The sequence below is a fragment of the Sitophilus oryzae genome, unplaced genomic scaffold (assembly GCF_002938485.1).
Source record: "Sitophilus oryzae breed Bouriz unplaced genomic scaffold, Soryzae_2.0 scaffold_1107_pilon_pilon, whole genome shotgun sequence".
NCBI lineage: Eukaryota > Metazoa > Arthropoda > Insecta > Coleoptera > Curculionidae > Sitophilus > Sitophilus oryzae.
The window spans coordinates 471,837-489,653 of NW_022145735.1; the positions used below are offsets into that span (position 1 = coordinate 471,837).

The window sequence follows — 17,817 nt, forward strand, 5'->3', positions numbered from 1 at the left end:
AAGTTCATGGCTTACTAGATATTTCGAAAAAAACAAATGAACAGTGCTTTCTATAAAATCAATAAAATGAAAAATATACGATATAGTATACACAAGCCCTATAACATAGGATACAACATTTTAATGAACAGTACATTCCATAAAATCAATAAAATGAAAAATATACGAAATAATATACCTACATGTACTGATTTCTTTCGAAAATCGACAACTATGAAACTATGAACCCTTCCCGGACACAAACGGTACATTGTAAGACAGGAAATTGTAGAGAGAAACAAGCCCTATAACATAGGATACAACATTTTAATGAAGAGTGCTTTCAATAAAATCAATAAAATGAAAAATATACGAAATAATATACATGTACTGATTTCTTTCGAAAATCGACAACTATGAAACTATGATCCCTTCCCCGAGACAAACGGTACATTGTGAGACAGCAAATTGTAGAGACAAACAAGCCCTATAACATAGGATACAACATTTTAATGAACAGTGCTTTTCATAAAATCAATAAAAAGAAAAATATACGAAATAATATACATGTACTGATTTCTTTCGAAAATCGACAACTATGTAACTATGAACCCTTCCCGGACACAAACGGTACATTGTGAGACAGGAAAATGTAGAGAGAAACAAGCCCTATAACATAGGATACAACATTTTAATGAACAGTACTTCCCATAAAATGAATAAAATGAAAAATATATGAAATAATATACATGTATACTGATTTCTTTCGAAAATCGACAACTATGAAACTATGATCCCTTCCCCGACACAAAGGGTACATTGTGAGACAGGAAATTGTAGAGAGAAACAAGCCCTATAATATAGGATACAACATTTTAATGAACAGTGCTTTCCATAAAATCAATAAAATGAAAAATTTACGAAATAATATACATGTACTTGTTTACTTTCTTTATCGTGTTACAGACAGACGGGCAGACAAGCGGAGAGATTATAATGGACAGACACCATCAAAATATTTTGTATTTAGGTCATTTATGACCCAAATAACTCATTTTGAGTGAAATTAAAAAAACTTTTTTTTGCCGATCTTAATAGCCTACCATACCCGTTGGTAGGCTAAAAATATATGTGTCATATGTCAAGAATGACAGGATATAGGAAAAATCGGTGAACACAGACTCATTAGGGATGTGATTATCTACAACTTTTATCTGAAAACTTTTTTTCTAAAATAGATTATAATTGAATTAGGGACAATTTTTAAAATAGCTAAAATCTGTTTTTTTTTTCGAAATATCTAGTAAGCCATGAACTTTTTCAAAAATCTGAAAGGCGCATATTTATGACCCCATAAAACTGCAATTCTTTCCCTATTAACCGACTCTCTATCGCCAGTAGTAGTTTCCGAAATACCAATAGAGAACATCGTAGAAAACTCATCCTGTATGATTAGCATATATATTTGACACTATAATTATTTGACACTATACGTATTTGACACTATTTTTAATCTTTAAAAAAAAATATTGCATGTCATTGCATTCTCGAAAGAAAAATATTGCATTTCATGAAACTTAAATTGAGTTTTATTCAAATGGATGCCAAGCTATTGTGATATTTATATCGATCTAAAAACAAACGCCGCTGAAACGAAACACGCCATACCATAAAACGGATCCCTGTCTATTGGAAATGAAGAAAATCATAGAAAATCTGGGTCAAAGCTGCACTAAATTCCTCCTGCCTGTCCCGAACCGAGCGTAAATATTTGACTAATTTTCAAACAACGTGCTCAAACACAAGATGCTCGTTGCTTTATTTGCCTGGGCGTTTTCTTGCGTTATTGTAATCCTTGTTTGTAATTAAAAGATCAAAATCTATATTATGGTCCAATTTACAACTGAAGTTAGAGAATGTTGGAGAAATTCACCAGGACAGAAAGAGGCGAAAAATTCCAGGTATATATTGAACATTCTGTATGATTTAAGATTACGATATTATAAAAATTATAGCAAAGTAAGTAGGCCATCTAATCTAAATACCTAATATAGTTTTGATTTCAGGACAGTTTTTGTATTTTTAATAATTTTTAAGAAAAGCTGAAAAATATTTTCAGCCTTTTTTATATAATATATATTTTTTTATTTATTAATATCTCTGAAACTATCGAAATATATTTACTCATATCTTAGGATTATGTAAAATGAAAAATTGATTGATATGAAAGGAATCCAAAAATGCAATAATATACAGATTGTTCCATTTAGAAAAATCATTCATATCTACACACACTTTTTTGAGCCACCCTGTAGAAGTTAAGCTATTTTCCTGAAATGCATCCTAGTACATACTTTAGGCATGGCATATAAATCACACGGCAGGCTAACTCGCTTTGGCGGGAACGCTACGCGCATATCCTCGCGCACGCCGCCATTTGCGTTTCCAACAACAGAAAGTAACCAGTGTCGTAGTTTTTTCAGCGACAACACACAGTTACGGCAGATTCGAGTCAGTAGCGTGCAGCTTAATTTATTTTGATTTTTTCTTGAGTGATATATGATATATTTTATTTTTGTTGTTTTATTTTTGTTTATTATGTGATATATTTGGTTTTTCTAGTTTTATTTTCGTTTCTTATGTAATATAATTGCCAATAGGTGCCCGGTGGTGTAGAGGTACAGGCTCTCGTCTACCAATCTCAAGGTAGTGGGTTCGAATCCCACACCCGGCATTTCATCAGCCGACAATTTTTATTAAAATAAAAATAGTTTGGGTACCTAGGTCGACTCAGCCTTAAATGAGTACTTGGGATTCACAATCCTGAGGTAATAGGCGGTTGAAGCATAGTACTAGCCACATTACCTTCCTTTGTATACCAAACGGCTCTAGTATGGCAAGAGCTGTACCTTGCTACTCTCAAGGCGTCAAACGCTATATACGGGAGCTATTATAATTATTATGTAATATAATTTGTTTTAGTAGTTTTATTTTTGTTGTTCAATAAAAGTTTCTTTCTGTTTCCTAGAGATCCTATTAGGTATGTATATATGTGATTAATTATTTTAACATATTTTAGTTGTGAAAAAAAAAAACAGTAGTATACATATTAACATTCAGCTAAATAGGAAGATCTAATTAAAAATCTTAACAAACTTTAATATTAGTAAGATTTAATGTTAAATATTTAGTAAAATTTAATGTTGTATCTAAATTAAATTAAATTTAAAAATCAATATACTATTAATTTAAATATAATTATAAAAGTAAATAAAATGAGTATATCGAAAATAAGTTAACAATACATTTTTAGGGCAAGAACATGGGCAATTGCAGCTAATAGAGAAGACTTGATTGAAGATATAAATAAGGCCCACAAAAGGTACAAGTTGCGTTCTGTTCATTTTGAATTTAAAATGTTTACCAATTCACTTTGTAACCGTATAAAATACAATGCGGTACCTACTTTGTTTCCTGCCATGAAATAAATAGAAGTTTCTCAAAAAAATTGTGGATTTATTAATTTGTGAAATTTGAATATTAATAAAATTTGCTACGCCCATTGATGGGCATAATTTGTACGTAGCCTCTTTATATTGTTCAATAAATATTTTATTGGTATTTCTTTAATTCTTGTTTGTAACTCCTGGCATGTTTTTGTTAGCTGCATGTTTTTTAATTTTAATTGTCTATTCTCTACAGTGAAATATTTAATTGATTTTTTCATTTTTACTTTTCGAGAAGTATGCGCGGTTAACGATTCATTTGTTTGGACAAAAGTATTGTTTAAATAAAGTTCAGTTTCAGTCAATTACAGTATTTTTTTAATACGACTGTCGTATTTTATGAGAAATTTTTTGATAAGTTTTAATCCGGCCCTGACTAGGAAACGATAATGGCGCCGTCAAGGTCAAATTTTATAGAAATTTTAAACAATGGAATCTGAGCAGAGTTGGCGTGCCGATTGTTTTATATGCCGTGCTTTAGGTATAGAAGCTACAGATGCCCGACCCTATACCGGGTGCGTCTCAAAAGTAGCTCACCCCTATAATTTTTTTATTTTTTTCATATAAAAAACAAATTTTGTATGTAAGTATATGACATAAAATAGAATTGATTGACGTATTCAATTGTTTTTGGTCATTTCCTGTTTCACCGGATATGACTACAACTTTTGATTTTTAAATGACACTCTCGGTATATTTTTACTTATTCGATAGAAAATGAGAATAGAATGACATTTTATATGTCAACTTTTGATATTTTCACATATTATGGTTTATTTAAAATTGTAACATGCGGTCCATAACGACAATTTGACTCGAAATATCATTTGTCAAGTGTGTGGTAGATTGAAATTTAAAATACGTTTTTTTTTAAAGCGAAAATGTCAAAAATTGACATACAATATGTCATTCTATTCAGAGTGTCATTTTCTATAGAATAAAGTAAACAAATATTGAGGGTGCCATTTAAAAATCAAAAGTTGTTCAAAAAGTAACTAAATACAATTGAATTCTTCAATTAATCCTCATTTATGACATACACTAACATATCAATCTTTTATCTGAAAAAATAAGAAAGTTATAGGGGTGAGACACTTTCGAGACGCATCCGGTATAGTGTAAGATGTATGTAAACCAAAGACGTAGATAATGCTAATGTAGTGTATCACTGGGTACACTAAAAATTGTAAAAGGACTCTAGATTAAGATTACTACATTTTGATAAATGTATATGTTACTGTAAATGTCCGAAATGCGGTAAAACCTAGGATTTACCAAAAGCAAGTGGTAGTAAAAACCAACCAACCCCACCAAATAACCACCTAACCAATGCAATAAGACCCCCCAAATACCAGGCTAACCAATGCATTAACACCCTCCAAATAACCAGGCTAACCAATGCATTAACACCCTCCAAATAACCAGGCTAACCGAATTAGTTAATGCTTTTGGTAAATCCTAGGTTTAGCGCGCTTATCCTAGGTTTTACCGCATTTCGGACATTTACAGTAACATATATGTATACTCATATATCAATATTTATACTCATATAACGGAAGAAAATATAATAATGTTAACGTTAACGTAAATAAAATCTATAACTTTACTGAATATCTTGGTTTACTTTACCTCTCTAATTTTCCATAAGTCCTCCTCGGTGAGTTCGCGCCTCGAAGATTTCCTTCTTCCCATTTTTCACATGAAATTTTCCGAATTCTAACACAAACTCACCAACACAACTACGTTTAGACGATGCATAAATGTTTTTGTTCTTCTCCAGTTCTTTACACATAATACCGCCGAAAATTTCGATCAACTAATCTCGCTTGCATTGTTAATTATTACGTGTTTAAATAAATATAGCGGTGAATATTTGGACTGGATTTAAAACACATTCGTGCGAACTTCAACAACATTGTCCGTCGCAGTTTACAAGTTTTATCTTCCGTTTTTTGACTGTTTACTTAACCTCTGTTTTAGATGATAAACCTGCATAAAAATACCGTATGATTGTATGAAAACATAGCTACAGTAGTCACAGAAATAATACATAGCGATCAACACTGATTGAAATAGTTGACTATTTTGATTTTGTTCGTTTGGTGGGCAATACATTTAAGAAAAAAAAACTCGAATTGACTTGTTATCACCACGTCGAAACAAACCAAAAATTAAATAGTATGCTTAATTTTTAATATTTTTTGGCGTCATTTAAATTCGCTCTGCATAATAATGTGAGACTAATGCCGGCACGCCATTAGCCAACACGCCACGCCACGCCACGCCACGCCATGAAGATCTGTGCTTATGTTTTTTCATTTAATTACATGTATTGCATAATAATGTGAGACGTGCTCCTAATGAATTTTGATAATAAAACCGTTGATTGATGAAATAAGAAAATGCGCAAGCTTATGGACGATTGTGATAAAATATGAAAAATAGTGGAAGTTATCATATACGATTTGAAGTTGAACTTTAACCTTCAATAACTGTCAAACGACTCGATTAAATGAAAATTCATATCAGACCTTTTTTGAAGACTGTTCAATTTACTACAAGAATAATTATTGATTTTTACAAAACGCAAAACGGGAAGTGTTTTGGTATTTTCCCCACAGAATTTGCATTCGCCGTTGTTTCTTAGCTTCAATCTACTGAAGTGTTCATTGGGAGACAGTGTCCTGTTAAAAAAACCGTGACAATCCGAACATTGTTTTTACTTAAATCAAGGAAAATGTTTGATATTTCTTGGTCGTGAGGTACCTGAGAAATTTCTTCGAATATTTTAGACCATTCCAGGGTACGGATGGAGTTTTCCAGGTTCTTGAGTTTCGCTTTAAGTTGGGTTTCACTTGGGAAGCATTTTGCGTTAAGTCTCAGTAATAATATTCGGTTGTAAAAGTGTACGAATTGACTGCCCATAATATATTTGATTTATATGTAATTTGAGACACCTTGTAGTATATAACGGTAACTTATAAAAATTATGGAAAAAAATCAAACATCATAAATCTTCTTTTTTTCATACCCTTATAGTCAAAACAAAAAAAAGGATAATCGTACTAATGAACTCTGAATAAGATTTAAATTACCCGGATATTAAATACATTAGACAATAGGTTATACTGATTGGGCCAGCATTCCTCAAAAAAACTTTCCAAATAATTAATTTATGTATGGAAAAATAAAAGATATTGTTCATTGATTTTATGCAAATGTATTTAAAACCTAAAAAGCAGACGTTTTAGATTAATGGTTGTTTCATATTCTATTTGGACAACAATAGTGTTGTAAAATATCGAATTGTATTTCTGATAAGAAAGGGTATTTGGTAGGAGATAGTAAAGTAATAGAAACAATTTTACAAGACCTGATGGTGCTTGTACTAAAGATCAGCTTCGTATACTATAAAGAAAACTAGAGATAAAACTCAATAAAAACCACTTCTAGCAAAAAACGACATGCGTTTCTTGATAATTAACATCAGATAAACAAATTAGAATAAAAATTCCCCGAAGGAAAGTAATAGAAACAATTTTGCAGGACCTGGTGCATCAGCTGCGTATACTATAAAAAAATTAAAGATAAAACTCAATAAAAACCACTTTTAGCAAAAAAGACATGTGTTTCTTGATAATTAACATCAGATAAATCAACTAGAATAAAAATGCCCCGAAGAAAAGTAAAAGAAACTATTTTACAAGACCTGGTACATAAGCTTCGTATACTATAAAGAAAATTAGAGATAAAACTCAATAAAAACCACTTTTAGCAAAAAACGACATGTGTTTCATGATAATTAACATCAGATAAACAAATTAGAATAAAAATGCCCCGAAGAAAAGTAATAAAAACAATTTTACAGGACCTGGTGCATCAGCTGCGTATACTATAAAGAAAACTAGAGATAAAACTCAATAAAAACCACTTTTAGCAAAAAACGACATGCGTTTCTTGATAATTAACATCAGATAAACAAATTAGAATAAAAATACCCCGAAGGAAAGTAATAGAAACAATTTTGCAGGACCTGGTGCATCAGCTGCGTATACTATAAAAAAATTAAAGATAAAACTCAATAAAAACCACTTTTAGCAAAAAAGACATGTGTTTCTTGATAATTAACATCAGATAAATAAATTAGAATAAAAATGCCCCGAAGAAAAGTAAAAGAAACTATTTTACAAGACCTGGTACATAAGCTTCGTATACTATAAAGAAAATTAGAGATAAAACTCAATAAAAACCACTTTTAGCAAAAAACGACATGTGTTTCATGATAATTAACATCAGATAAACACATTAGAATAAAAATGCCCCGAAGAAAAGTAATAAAAACAATTTTACAAGACCTGGTGCTTGTGCTAAAGATCAGCTTCGTATACTATAAAGAAAACTAGAGATAAAACTCAATAAAAACCACTTCTAGCAAAAAACGACATGCGTTTCTTGATAATTAACATCAGATAAACAAATTAGAATAAAAATTCCCCGAAGGAAAGTAATAGAAACAATTTTGCAGGACCTGGTGCATCAGCTTCGTATACTATAAAAAAATTAAAGATAAAACTCAATAAAAACCACTTTTAGCAAAAAAGACATGTGTTTCTTGATAATTAACATCAGATAAATCAACTAGAATAAAAATGCCCCGAAGAAAAGTAAAAGAAACTATTTTACAAGACCTGGTACATAAGCTTCGTATACTATAAAGAAAATTAGAGATAAAACTCAATAAAAACCACTTTTAGCAAAAAACGACATGTGTTTCATGATAATTAACATCAGATAAACAAATTAGAATAAAAATGCCCCGAAGAAAAGTAATAAAAACAATTTTACAAGACCTGGTGCTTGTGCTAAAGATCAGCTTCGTATACTATAAAGAAAACTAGAGATAAAACTCAATAAAAACCACTTTTAGCAAAAAACGACATGCGTTTCTTGATAATTAACATCAGATAAACCAATTAGAATAAAAATACCCCGAAGGAAAGTAATAGAAACAATTTTGCAGCATCAGCTGCGTATACTATAAAAAAATTAAAGATAAAACTCAATAAAAACCACTTTTAGCAAAAAACGACATGTGTTTCTTGATAATTAACATCAGATAAACACATTAGAATAAAAATGCCCCGAAGAAAAGTAATAAAAACAATTTTACAAGACCTGGTGCTTGTGCTAAAGATCAGCTTCGTATACTATAAAGAAAACTAGAGATAAAACTCAATAAAAACCACTTTTAGCAAAAAACGACATGCGCTTCTTGATAATTAACATGAGATAAACAAATTAGAATAAAAATACCCCGAAGGAAAGTAATAGAAATAATTTTACAGGACCTGGTGCATCAGCTGCGTATACTATAAAAAAATTAAAGATACAACTCAATAAAAACCACTTTTAGCAAAAAAGACATGTGTTTCTTGATGATTAACATCAGATAAATAAATTAGAATAAAAATGCCCCGAAGAAAAGTAGAAGAAACTATTTTACAAGACCTGGTACATAAGCTTCGTATACTATAAAGAAAATTAGAGATAAAACTCAATAAAAACCACTTTTAGCAAAAAACGACATGTCTTTCATGATAATTAACATCAGATAAACAAATTAGAATAAAAATGCCCCGAAGAAAAGTAATAAAAACAATTTTACAAGACCTGGTGCTTGTGCTAAAGATCAGCTTCGTATACTATAAAGAAAACTAGAGATAAAACTCAATAAAAACCACTTTTAGCAAAAAACGACATGCGCTTCTTGATAATTAACATCAGATAAACAAATTAGAATAAAAATACCCCGAAGGAAAGTAATAGAAACAATTTTACAGGACCTGGTGCATCAGCTGCATATACTATAAAAAATTAAAGATAAAACTCAATAAAAACCACTTTTAGCAAAAAAGACATGTGTTTCTTGATAATTAACATCAGATAAATAAATTAGAATAAAAATGCCCCGAAGAAAAGTAGAAGAAACTATTTTACAAGACCTGGTACATAAGCTTCGTATACTATAAAAAAAATTAGAGATAAAACTCAATAAAAACCACTTTTAGCAAAAAACGACATGCGCTTCTTGATAATTAACATCAGATAAACAAATTAGAATAAAAATACCCCGAAGAAAAGTAATAGAAACAATTTTACAGGACCTGGTGCATCAGCTGCATATACTATAAAAAAATTAAAGATAAAACTCAATAAAAACCACTTTTAGCAAAAAAGACATGTGTTTCTTGATAATTAACATCAGATAAATAAATTAGAATAAAAATGCCCCGAAGAAAAGTAAAAGAAACTATTTTACAAGACCTGGTACATAAGCTTCGTATACTATAAAGAAAATTAGAGATAAAACTCAATAAAAACCACTTTTAGCAAAAAACGACATGTGTTTCATGATAATTAACATCAGATAAACAAATTAGAATAAAAATCCCCGAAGAAAAGTAATAAAAACAATTTTACAAGACCTGGTGCTTGTGCTAAAGATCAGCTTCGTATACTATAAAGAAAACTAGAGATAAAACTCAATAAAAACCACTTTTAGCAAAAAACGACATGCGCTTCTTGATAATTAACATCAGATAAACAAATTAGAATAAAAATACCCCGAAGGAAAGTAATAAAAACAATTTTACAGGACCTGGTGCATCAGCTGCGTATACTATAAAAAAATTAAAGATACAACTCAATAAAAACCACTTTTAGCAAAAAAGACATGTGTTTCTTGATAATTAACATCAGATAAATAAATTAGAATAAAAATTCCCCGAAGAAAAGTAAAAGAAACTATTTTACAAGACCTGGTACATAAGCTTCGTATACTATAAAAAAAATTAGAGATAAAACTCAATAAAAACCACTTTTAGCAAAAACCGACATGTGTTTCATGATAATTAACATCAGATAAACAAATTAGAATAAAAATGCCCCGAAGAAAAGTAATAAAAACAATTTTACAAGACCTGGTGCTTGTGCTAAAGATCAGCTTCGTATACTATAAAGAAAACTAGAGATAAAACTCAATAAAAACCACTTTTAGCAAAAAACGACATGCGCTTCTTGATAATTAACATCAGATAAACAAATTAGAATAAAAATACCCCGAAGGAAAGTAATAGAAACAATTTTACAGGACCTGGTGCATCAGCTGCGTATACTATAAAAAAATTAAAGATACAACTCAATAAAAACCCCTTTTAGCAAAAAAGACATGTGTTTCTTGATAATTAACATCAGATAAATAAATTAGAATAAAAATGCCCCGAAGAAAAGTAAAAGAAACTATTTTACAAGACCTGGTACATAAGCTTCGTATACTATAAAAAAAATTAGAGATAAAACTCAATAAAAACCACTTTTAGCAAAAACCGACATGTGTTTCATGATAATTAACATCAGATAAACAAATTAGAATAAAAATGCCCCGAAGAAAAGTAATAAAAACAATTTTACAAGACCTGGTGCTTGTGCTAAAGATCAGCTTCGTATACTATAAAGAAAACTAGAAATAAAACTCAATAAAAACCACTTTTAGCAAAAAACGACATGCGTTTCTTGATAATTAACATCAGATTAATAGAACAAATTATATTTCAGACCATTGTAGGATTTCGATTCCAGGGTACGGATGGAGTTTTCCAGGTTCTTGAAGACCTGGTGCATCAGCTTCGTATACTATAAAGAAAATTACAGATAAAACTCAAAAAAAGAACTTTTAATAAAAAACGACATGTGTTTCTTAATAATTAACATCGCATAAACAAATTAGAATAAAAATGTCCTGAAGAAAAGTATTAGAAACAATTTTACAAGACCTGGTGCATCAGCTTCGTATGCTTTGGACGTCCCTACGTCCAAAAATATCCATATGAAGTATCGACATTTACAGAAAACCATATCTCTAATTAATTCTACATAAATTACAATCATCAATTAAGTAGACCCAAAAATTAGTATATTAAAATGAGATAAAAAAATGAAAAGAGTTCCAGGAAAATAAAATAAAAGACCATGCATTTTTTAATGATATGTTAGAAAATATTCTCATACTTTCTACCTTAGGTCTATTTTACCCTTATATAGCATTACTTTTACGTAAGAATTATGTTGACATTTTAGAAAATTAATAACAATATTAACTAAGAGCACTTTGTTTATATAGAAGAATGTTAATTTACTAATTTTTAACCCAGACACATGCAGTTCAGGTTTCAATATCATACAATCGAAATCAAATACTTATTGCTTATTATTAATCGAAAATCATTATGCGGTTAGCCACTTATGTTGCATAAGTTTGCACTATTAATCAGAATTTTTTTATATTTCTACTTTATTTAATTTTCTCGTCGGCATATTTCCTTTCAACTGAAAATTCTATGGTATGCACATAAATATATAGGGTGATCATAAAAATACAGACAAAAATACCACAATCAGGGTTGGGTAGGTAGTAAATTTTATATTTTCTACACGTAGAAAATTAATCTTCTAGGCCAACTAATTTTCTACATTTTTGACATGTCCAGATGTAGAAAATTAGTTTTGTATATTGTAAGCCTTTTTTGAGTTTATACTTATTTCGTATACTTCAATCACAACCACTAGTACAATTTTTTTTTATCTGTTACACCCTGTATCAAGCACCTTCGTAGGTCATAAATCAATGTATTTTAATGGGTTAGACAAAAAGAGACCCCATTTATTACGAGGTATTCTATAAATACCCTAAATTCTGACAATTTATCTCTAACGCCAGATTGGATCCGTCGATAAAAATATAGACAAGTTATAAATATAAATCGATAAATACATGTTACAACACCTTTTTTTACGCGGAAAAATATTATTTGAATATTCATTTTTATCGAGGTTATACCAATATAAAATCCTGTTACGTTTTTATTGACTTTGGGTAGGTTGCAAAAATTTATTAATATAGCTAGACTTCCAGGTGTAAAAATCTATAACAAGAATTCTTTGTGTAAATATATTATTTCAGATTATTAATATATACATTATTTATATTATACCGTGCTGGCAACTGTTACTTTTGGGTCGGAATTGCATGTGTGGAAGTAAATCGCATAGGGATCTTATTAAGTCGGAGTGAGAGAAATGCGACCGACCGACGCGACGCGCGACGGTGTGCTGTTGCGGCGTTGCCGATACGCCTTTCCCTATCAAGTAAAGTAAAATCACCATCGCAAACCGCTTATTTTTAAAAGACTTTTTTTTCAAGAGATAACTAGATAAAATCATTAGGTTTGTAATGTTTCTAAGCATCTGAAATTGAATTATAAGGATATCGTTAGGGTGTCATTTTTTTATAACGAGAAAACGTCAGTAATCGCGATAGTTTAAAAACTCAACTTTTTAACACATAACAGGCCATAACTCAAGAACCACATTAGATATTGAAACTTTTTTTTTATTTTCAAGATCGGATATTTTACAATATGTTTACCTCGATGTTTACATAAGAAAAATTCTATAAGGTTGTTTTTTCCATTCAAAAATTGTAAACAATCCATCCATTTACTTTTAGAGCATAGCAATTTTCAGCAATCGTGTAATTTTTTTATTGATAGATTTATTATAAGATTTTCACATACTGTCTACAAAGAAAATACAGCAGAAATATTAACAAAGTTCTTGAAAAAACTACAATCTATTATTTCTAATAGATTTCGAGATATCAATTTTTGAATTCAGAGTTCTGATAGCGCGACCACTATCGAACACCCACTCAATTCCACTTATTTTTACCAAAAATGCAAGTTTTTCTAGCTTCCACTTAAAAAATTCAAGCTATAGGGAAAATTACAACGACGTACACCTTTCCCTAGAACTTTAAGTACTGACAGAGGTATTGATTGGGTCGACCGGTCAACTGCCACAAATCTGCTATATCCCCTTCCACGTCTCTTAGCGATGTGCACAGTTTCTTGGTTCATTTCATACGTTTGGCAACGTGTTCACTGTCCTCTCTGTGTTGAGTACATTATAAACGCATTGTACTCTTCTTACATACGGAAATCTCGACCCAAGACTAACCTTTGCCAGCCCTTAGTATTATATTTTATTATTAGAGACAATTAGCATGTTTTTATTAATTTTTTGAATTTTTTTGTTCTTCATTTTTACATCCATGTTAGTTCTACAGGGTTGTTCACCACATATGACACGGAGTATTGTACGACACGATTAGATTTTTACAAATTATAAGTTTTGGGTCGTTGAAGGACTATTAGAGCTATGATTTAAAAATATTTTTACGAGATACATAGGTAGTGTCCCAAATAAGTAAAAAATATTATAGTTGTATTTTTACACGAGATTTGGTATGTTAAACCTTACTTTATGGCTTACTTACTTAATGGCTTAAACTTTACCGTTTTTGAAATATTTTTAATTTTGTGAAATTGCAGTAAAAAAATTTAACGCTTCATTTCTGCAAGGGTATGAAAGTTTTTAATACTAAATATTTGCTGAAGATTATTTATTGATCAGATATTGTGTTGCAATAATAAAAATTACACTACCTTATAGAGAGTGTCCAAAAATTTATATTAAATAATTACTAGCTTTAAACGGCAATAACTTGTTTAATTTAAATGGAACGCCTTGTATATTTCACGAGAATCAGATGCCAAAATGTGTCGTATTTGGTGAACAACCCTGTATATGGAATACCGGGTGTTTTTCAAAAGTAGCGCACACCTATGACTTTTCTAATTTTTCAGTTGACGAGATATGGTATGTGAGTATAGGACATAAATCAGGATTGACTGACGTATTCAATTTTTCGGTCACTTCCTGTTTCATCGGAAACGACCCCAATTTTTGATTTTTTAACCCCCGGTATTTTTTTATTTTATTGTTAGAGAGCCCTATCTTTTCATTATATTTGACGACGTTTCGAGAAAAAAATAAAAAAAAATTATAGGGGTGAGCAACTTTTGATAAACACCTGGTATAGGTACATAATTTAAAATTGATTTAACGCAATGCTATTATTGATTTAAAGCTTAACAAAGGTTTATTTTTAAAATTACCGCATTATTGTTAAAGAATGTGTTGGAGTCACGTTTTCTAATAATAATAATAGCGTCAACAAAATAAATAAATATTACATAAGTACGTACACATAAGAAAAAAACTTTTGAAATTTACTGGTTTGGATCCTAGACGTAGCTGCTACCTAGACTTCGGTAATAAAAAAAATTGCAAATTGCAAATCTTTATCTAAAACAAGTATTAAAAGTAATAGGTATGTTAAAGAGCTTTGTATTTCTTTTTGGTTTATTTTATATTTAAATTAAATTTCTATATTAAAAAAGCACGTGTACAGAATAATAATAGCCATAATTAACCTTGAACTATTAAAAAGTAAAGTATTTTATCATAAGTTAATATTTACAAACTTGACTAACATTCGAAAATCACATTCTGAGTTGTTTCTATCGAAAAAAAATAAGAGCAGTTGAAAAATTGTAAGATTAAAGTTATGTGCTGATTAGTACAAGCAGTCAATAGCTAAAATGGCAAATTTTAAGAGTAAAAGTGACTATAAGTGCGACATTTATAATGCTCAAAAAGTGTCATGTCATGTGCGCCACTGACTTTTCTTTCTCAAAATTGTGAAGCCTATTAGAAGTTGTATGATGATCATGATATTTTGTCGTTTTTCGGTTTCTTTGATGAGATAAATACAAGTCTATTAACTTGCCCTAATCCAAGACTAATAGCAAACTTTAAAAAAAAATAATATTATTAATTGGCCAAAGTGTTACATAACCAGTGTTAAAAAACCAAACCAAAAATATGCATTGATTCATCATCACAAAATATGAAAAAAGTTCCTATGAACACGGGAGATGTATAATTTTAAAGTTAGGGGATGTTAAAACTTTTAAAATATATGTTTTTTGTAATTAATATCAAATACCATTTTTTAAATTGCTGTAGGTAGGACTGAACTTCAGTGTTATAAATTTTAATAAAATTATATAAGGATTCTTGCCGCTTAACTGCTAATATAGAAATTTAATTCTACGCTGGTGTTTATGATAATATATTTTCTATTTTATAAATTTTAATGAGATTTACTCTTTAGTAATAAATTAGCGTAAATAAATAATTTATTAATTTTATTTTTACGTTTATTTTATTAATCGTGATTAATAAATTTGCGTTTATCTCATAAATGAGATCGAAATCAAAGCTTTTGAAAGATACAACTTGTAATAATCATAATTTTAACACGATTTTGCTAAGGAAAAAAGTTAGGTTAGGTTGTTTAGTTAGTTAGTGGAGCTCATGTTTTTTTAGAAAAATATTCCAGTGATAACTCATGTACCGGGTGCGTCTCAAAAGTAGCTTACCCCTATAACTTTTTAATTTTTTTAGATAAAAAAACGAGATTTGGTATGTTAGTATATGACATAAATTAGTATTGATTGACGTATTCAATTATTTTCGGTCACTTCCTGTTTCACCGGAAATAACTACAACTTTTGATTTTTAAATGGCACTCTCGGTATTTTTTTCCTTTGTTAACCTATTCGTTTGTTAAAAAATGCCGAGGGTACAATTAAAAATTAAAAGTTGTAGTCATTTCTGGCGAAACAGAAAGTGGCCAAAAACAATTGAATGCGTCAGTCAATCCTAATTTATGTCATATACTAACATACCAAATCTCATTCTTTATCTGAAAAATAAAAAAAAGTTGTGAGCCACTTTTGAGACGCACCCGGTATATGCACGTTCCTGGTGAATCTGTTAACACTTATTTTGCACTAAAATATGTAGCACTTATAGTAACTGTAACCCTCAAAATTTCATTCGAATCGCTAAAAGCTCTTAGAAGAAAATTGTAATAAATCAAACAAAAAAAACGAAGACTCTAACCCCCTGTAGCTACGGTAGTACCAAAAAAAAACAGAAATGAACCTATGTTGATATAAAAAATAAATCTTATTTTTACGTATTTTTTAAATTTGAAACAATCGTGAAAAAAATTCTTTTACTTTTAAATGACGTTACAAACACCATCCACTTTCTCGCATTGAAACGGAAGACAAACAAAAAAGACGCACTATTCTATTGTAAGATTCCGAGCGCGGGAACTACGGAAACAACATCGCCGACGTAAAAAAAAACGACCTAGAGCAGACCCATACAACCCGATCGCAAGCCTCGAACCCAGAGACAGTTTTCCGGCAACTAAAGCGCCGAGCGAGCGTCCAAGTTCCATTTTCAAACGATTCCCGGTGTTGTGCTGTTGCCCGCCTGCCTGCAGCTCTCCGTGTTTACTTTGACGCGCGCCTAGGCGCTTTTACAAATTGCGCTTTGACGATCGGCAGCCGAGGCTTGCCATGGGTACCGAAATGGGTGAAGTGAAGCTGGCTCGTCGCTCATTGGGCGATGGCGTAATGCATTTAATATTATGTTCGCGGCTACTGTATGTTTGATTACGCATAAAGTAATTGTTTTCATATGTAATTATTAGTGATGGGTAAAGTTATTCTCTTTTTGGAGAGTCGTATATTCTTGTAGAATGTAGAATGTTTAGGAGAGGAGTTAATCACCGCGACCTTACAGATCTATCGTGTATTCACCTTTCTTGAGTTACGAGTTATAACTCATCATACAGTCTCAAGGCTTTAACAAAAGCCAGTATCTGACTCGACACCAGCCATACCAAAGTTCATGGCACGAATGGTCGTCGTCTTGGTGCACTCAGAGATAAGGTGTTCTGGTGTTTCCCCATTTTCCCCACAGAATTTTTATTCGCCGTTGTTTCTCAGCTTCAGCCTACTGATGTGTTCGTTGAGGAGGCAGTGTCCTGTAAGAAACCCCATCGGCACAATCTGAAGATTGTTTTTAATTAAATCAAGGAAAACCTTTGATTTTTATCGGTCGTAAGTTCTGAGGAACTTTTTCGAGTGTCTCAGACCGCTGGAGGACACCCATTCCAGGTTAGGGATGTATTCTTCCAGATTCTTCAGTTCCGCTTTCCAGGTTCTTCAGATTCTTCGTTCCGCTTTTGGTTCCCGCTTGGAAAACAGAACGGTTCTGGTCCAGTTAGTAGAATGTTCGCTCCTCTTCTAGCTAGATCATTTGCTTTTACATTACCTTTTATCCCTTGGTGATTTGTTGAGCTTCTGTAGGCATTCTTTGACCAACTTTGAATTGATGGTTACTGCTAGCGTTTACAAGGACCGATACGTTTCAGATATGGTGGAACCATTTCATTCTTAACAGTTGTCTAAGGTGTCTCTGTTGCAACTTCTTTAATGCGTTTATGTAC

The 17,817-nt window shown here is 30.9% G+C and overlaps 1 protein-coding gene across 6 annotated transcripts in view; it reads right to left on the reverse strand.

Moving 5' to 3' along the window:
• The window catches only part of LOC115880989 (tensin-1-like), a 458,204-nt gene that overhangs the window by 217,483 nt on the left and 222,904 nt on the right, over positions 1-17,817 (reverse strand). Inside the window, exons 1-2 of one of the 6 annotated variants that reach the window (XM_030898359.1) lie at positions 16,535-16,738; positions 5,115-5,474 (exon numbers count right to left, since the gene is read on the reverse strand). The exons of the other annotated variants lie outside the window; for them this stretch is intronic. Coding sequence (XP_030754219.1) covers positions 5,115-5,177 — 63 coding nt within the window. The 5' untranslated portion in view covers positions 5,178-5,474; positions 16,535-16,738. Of the gene's footprint in view, positions 1-5,114; positions 5,475-16,534; positions 16,739-17,817 lie in introns of those variants that run through there. 6 annotated transcript variants of the gene reach the window in all.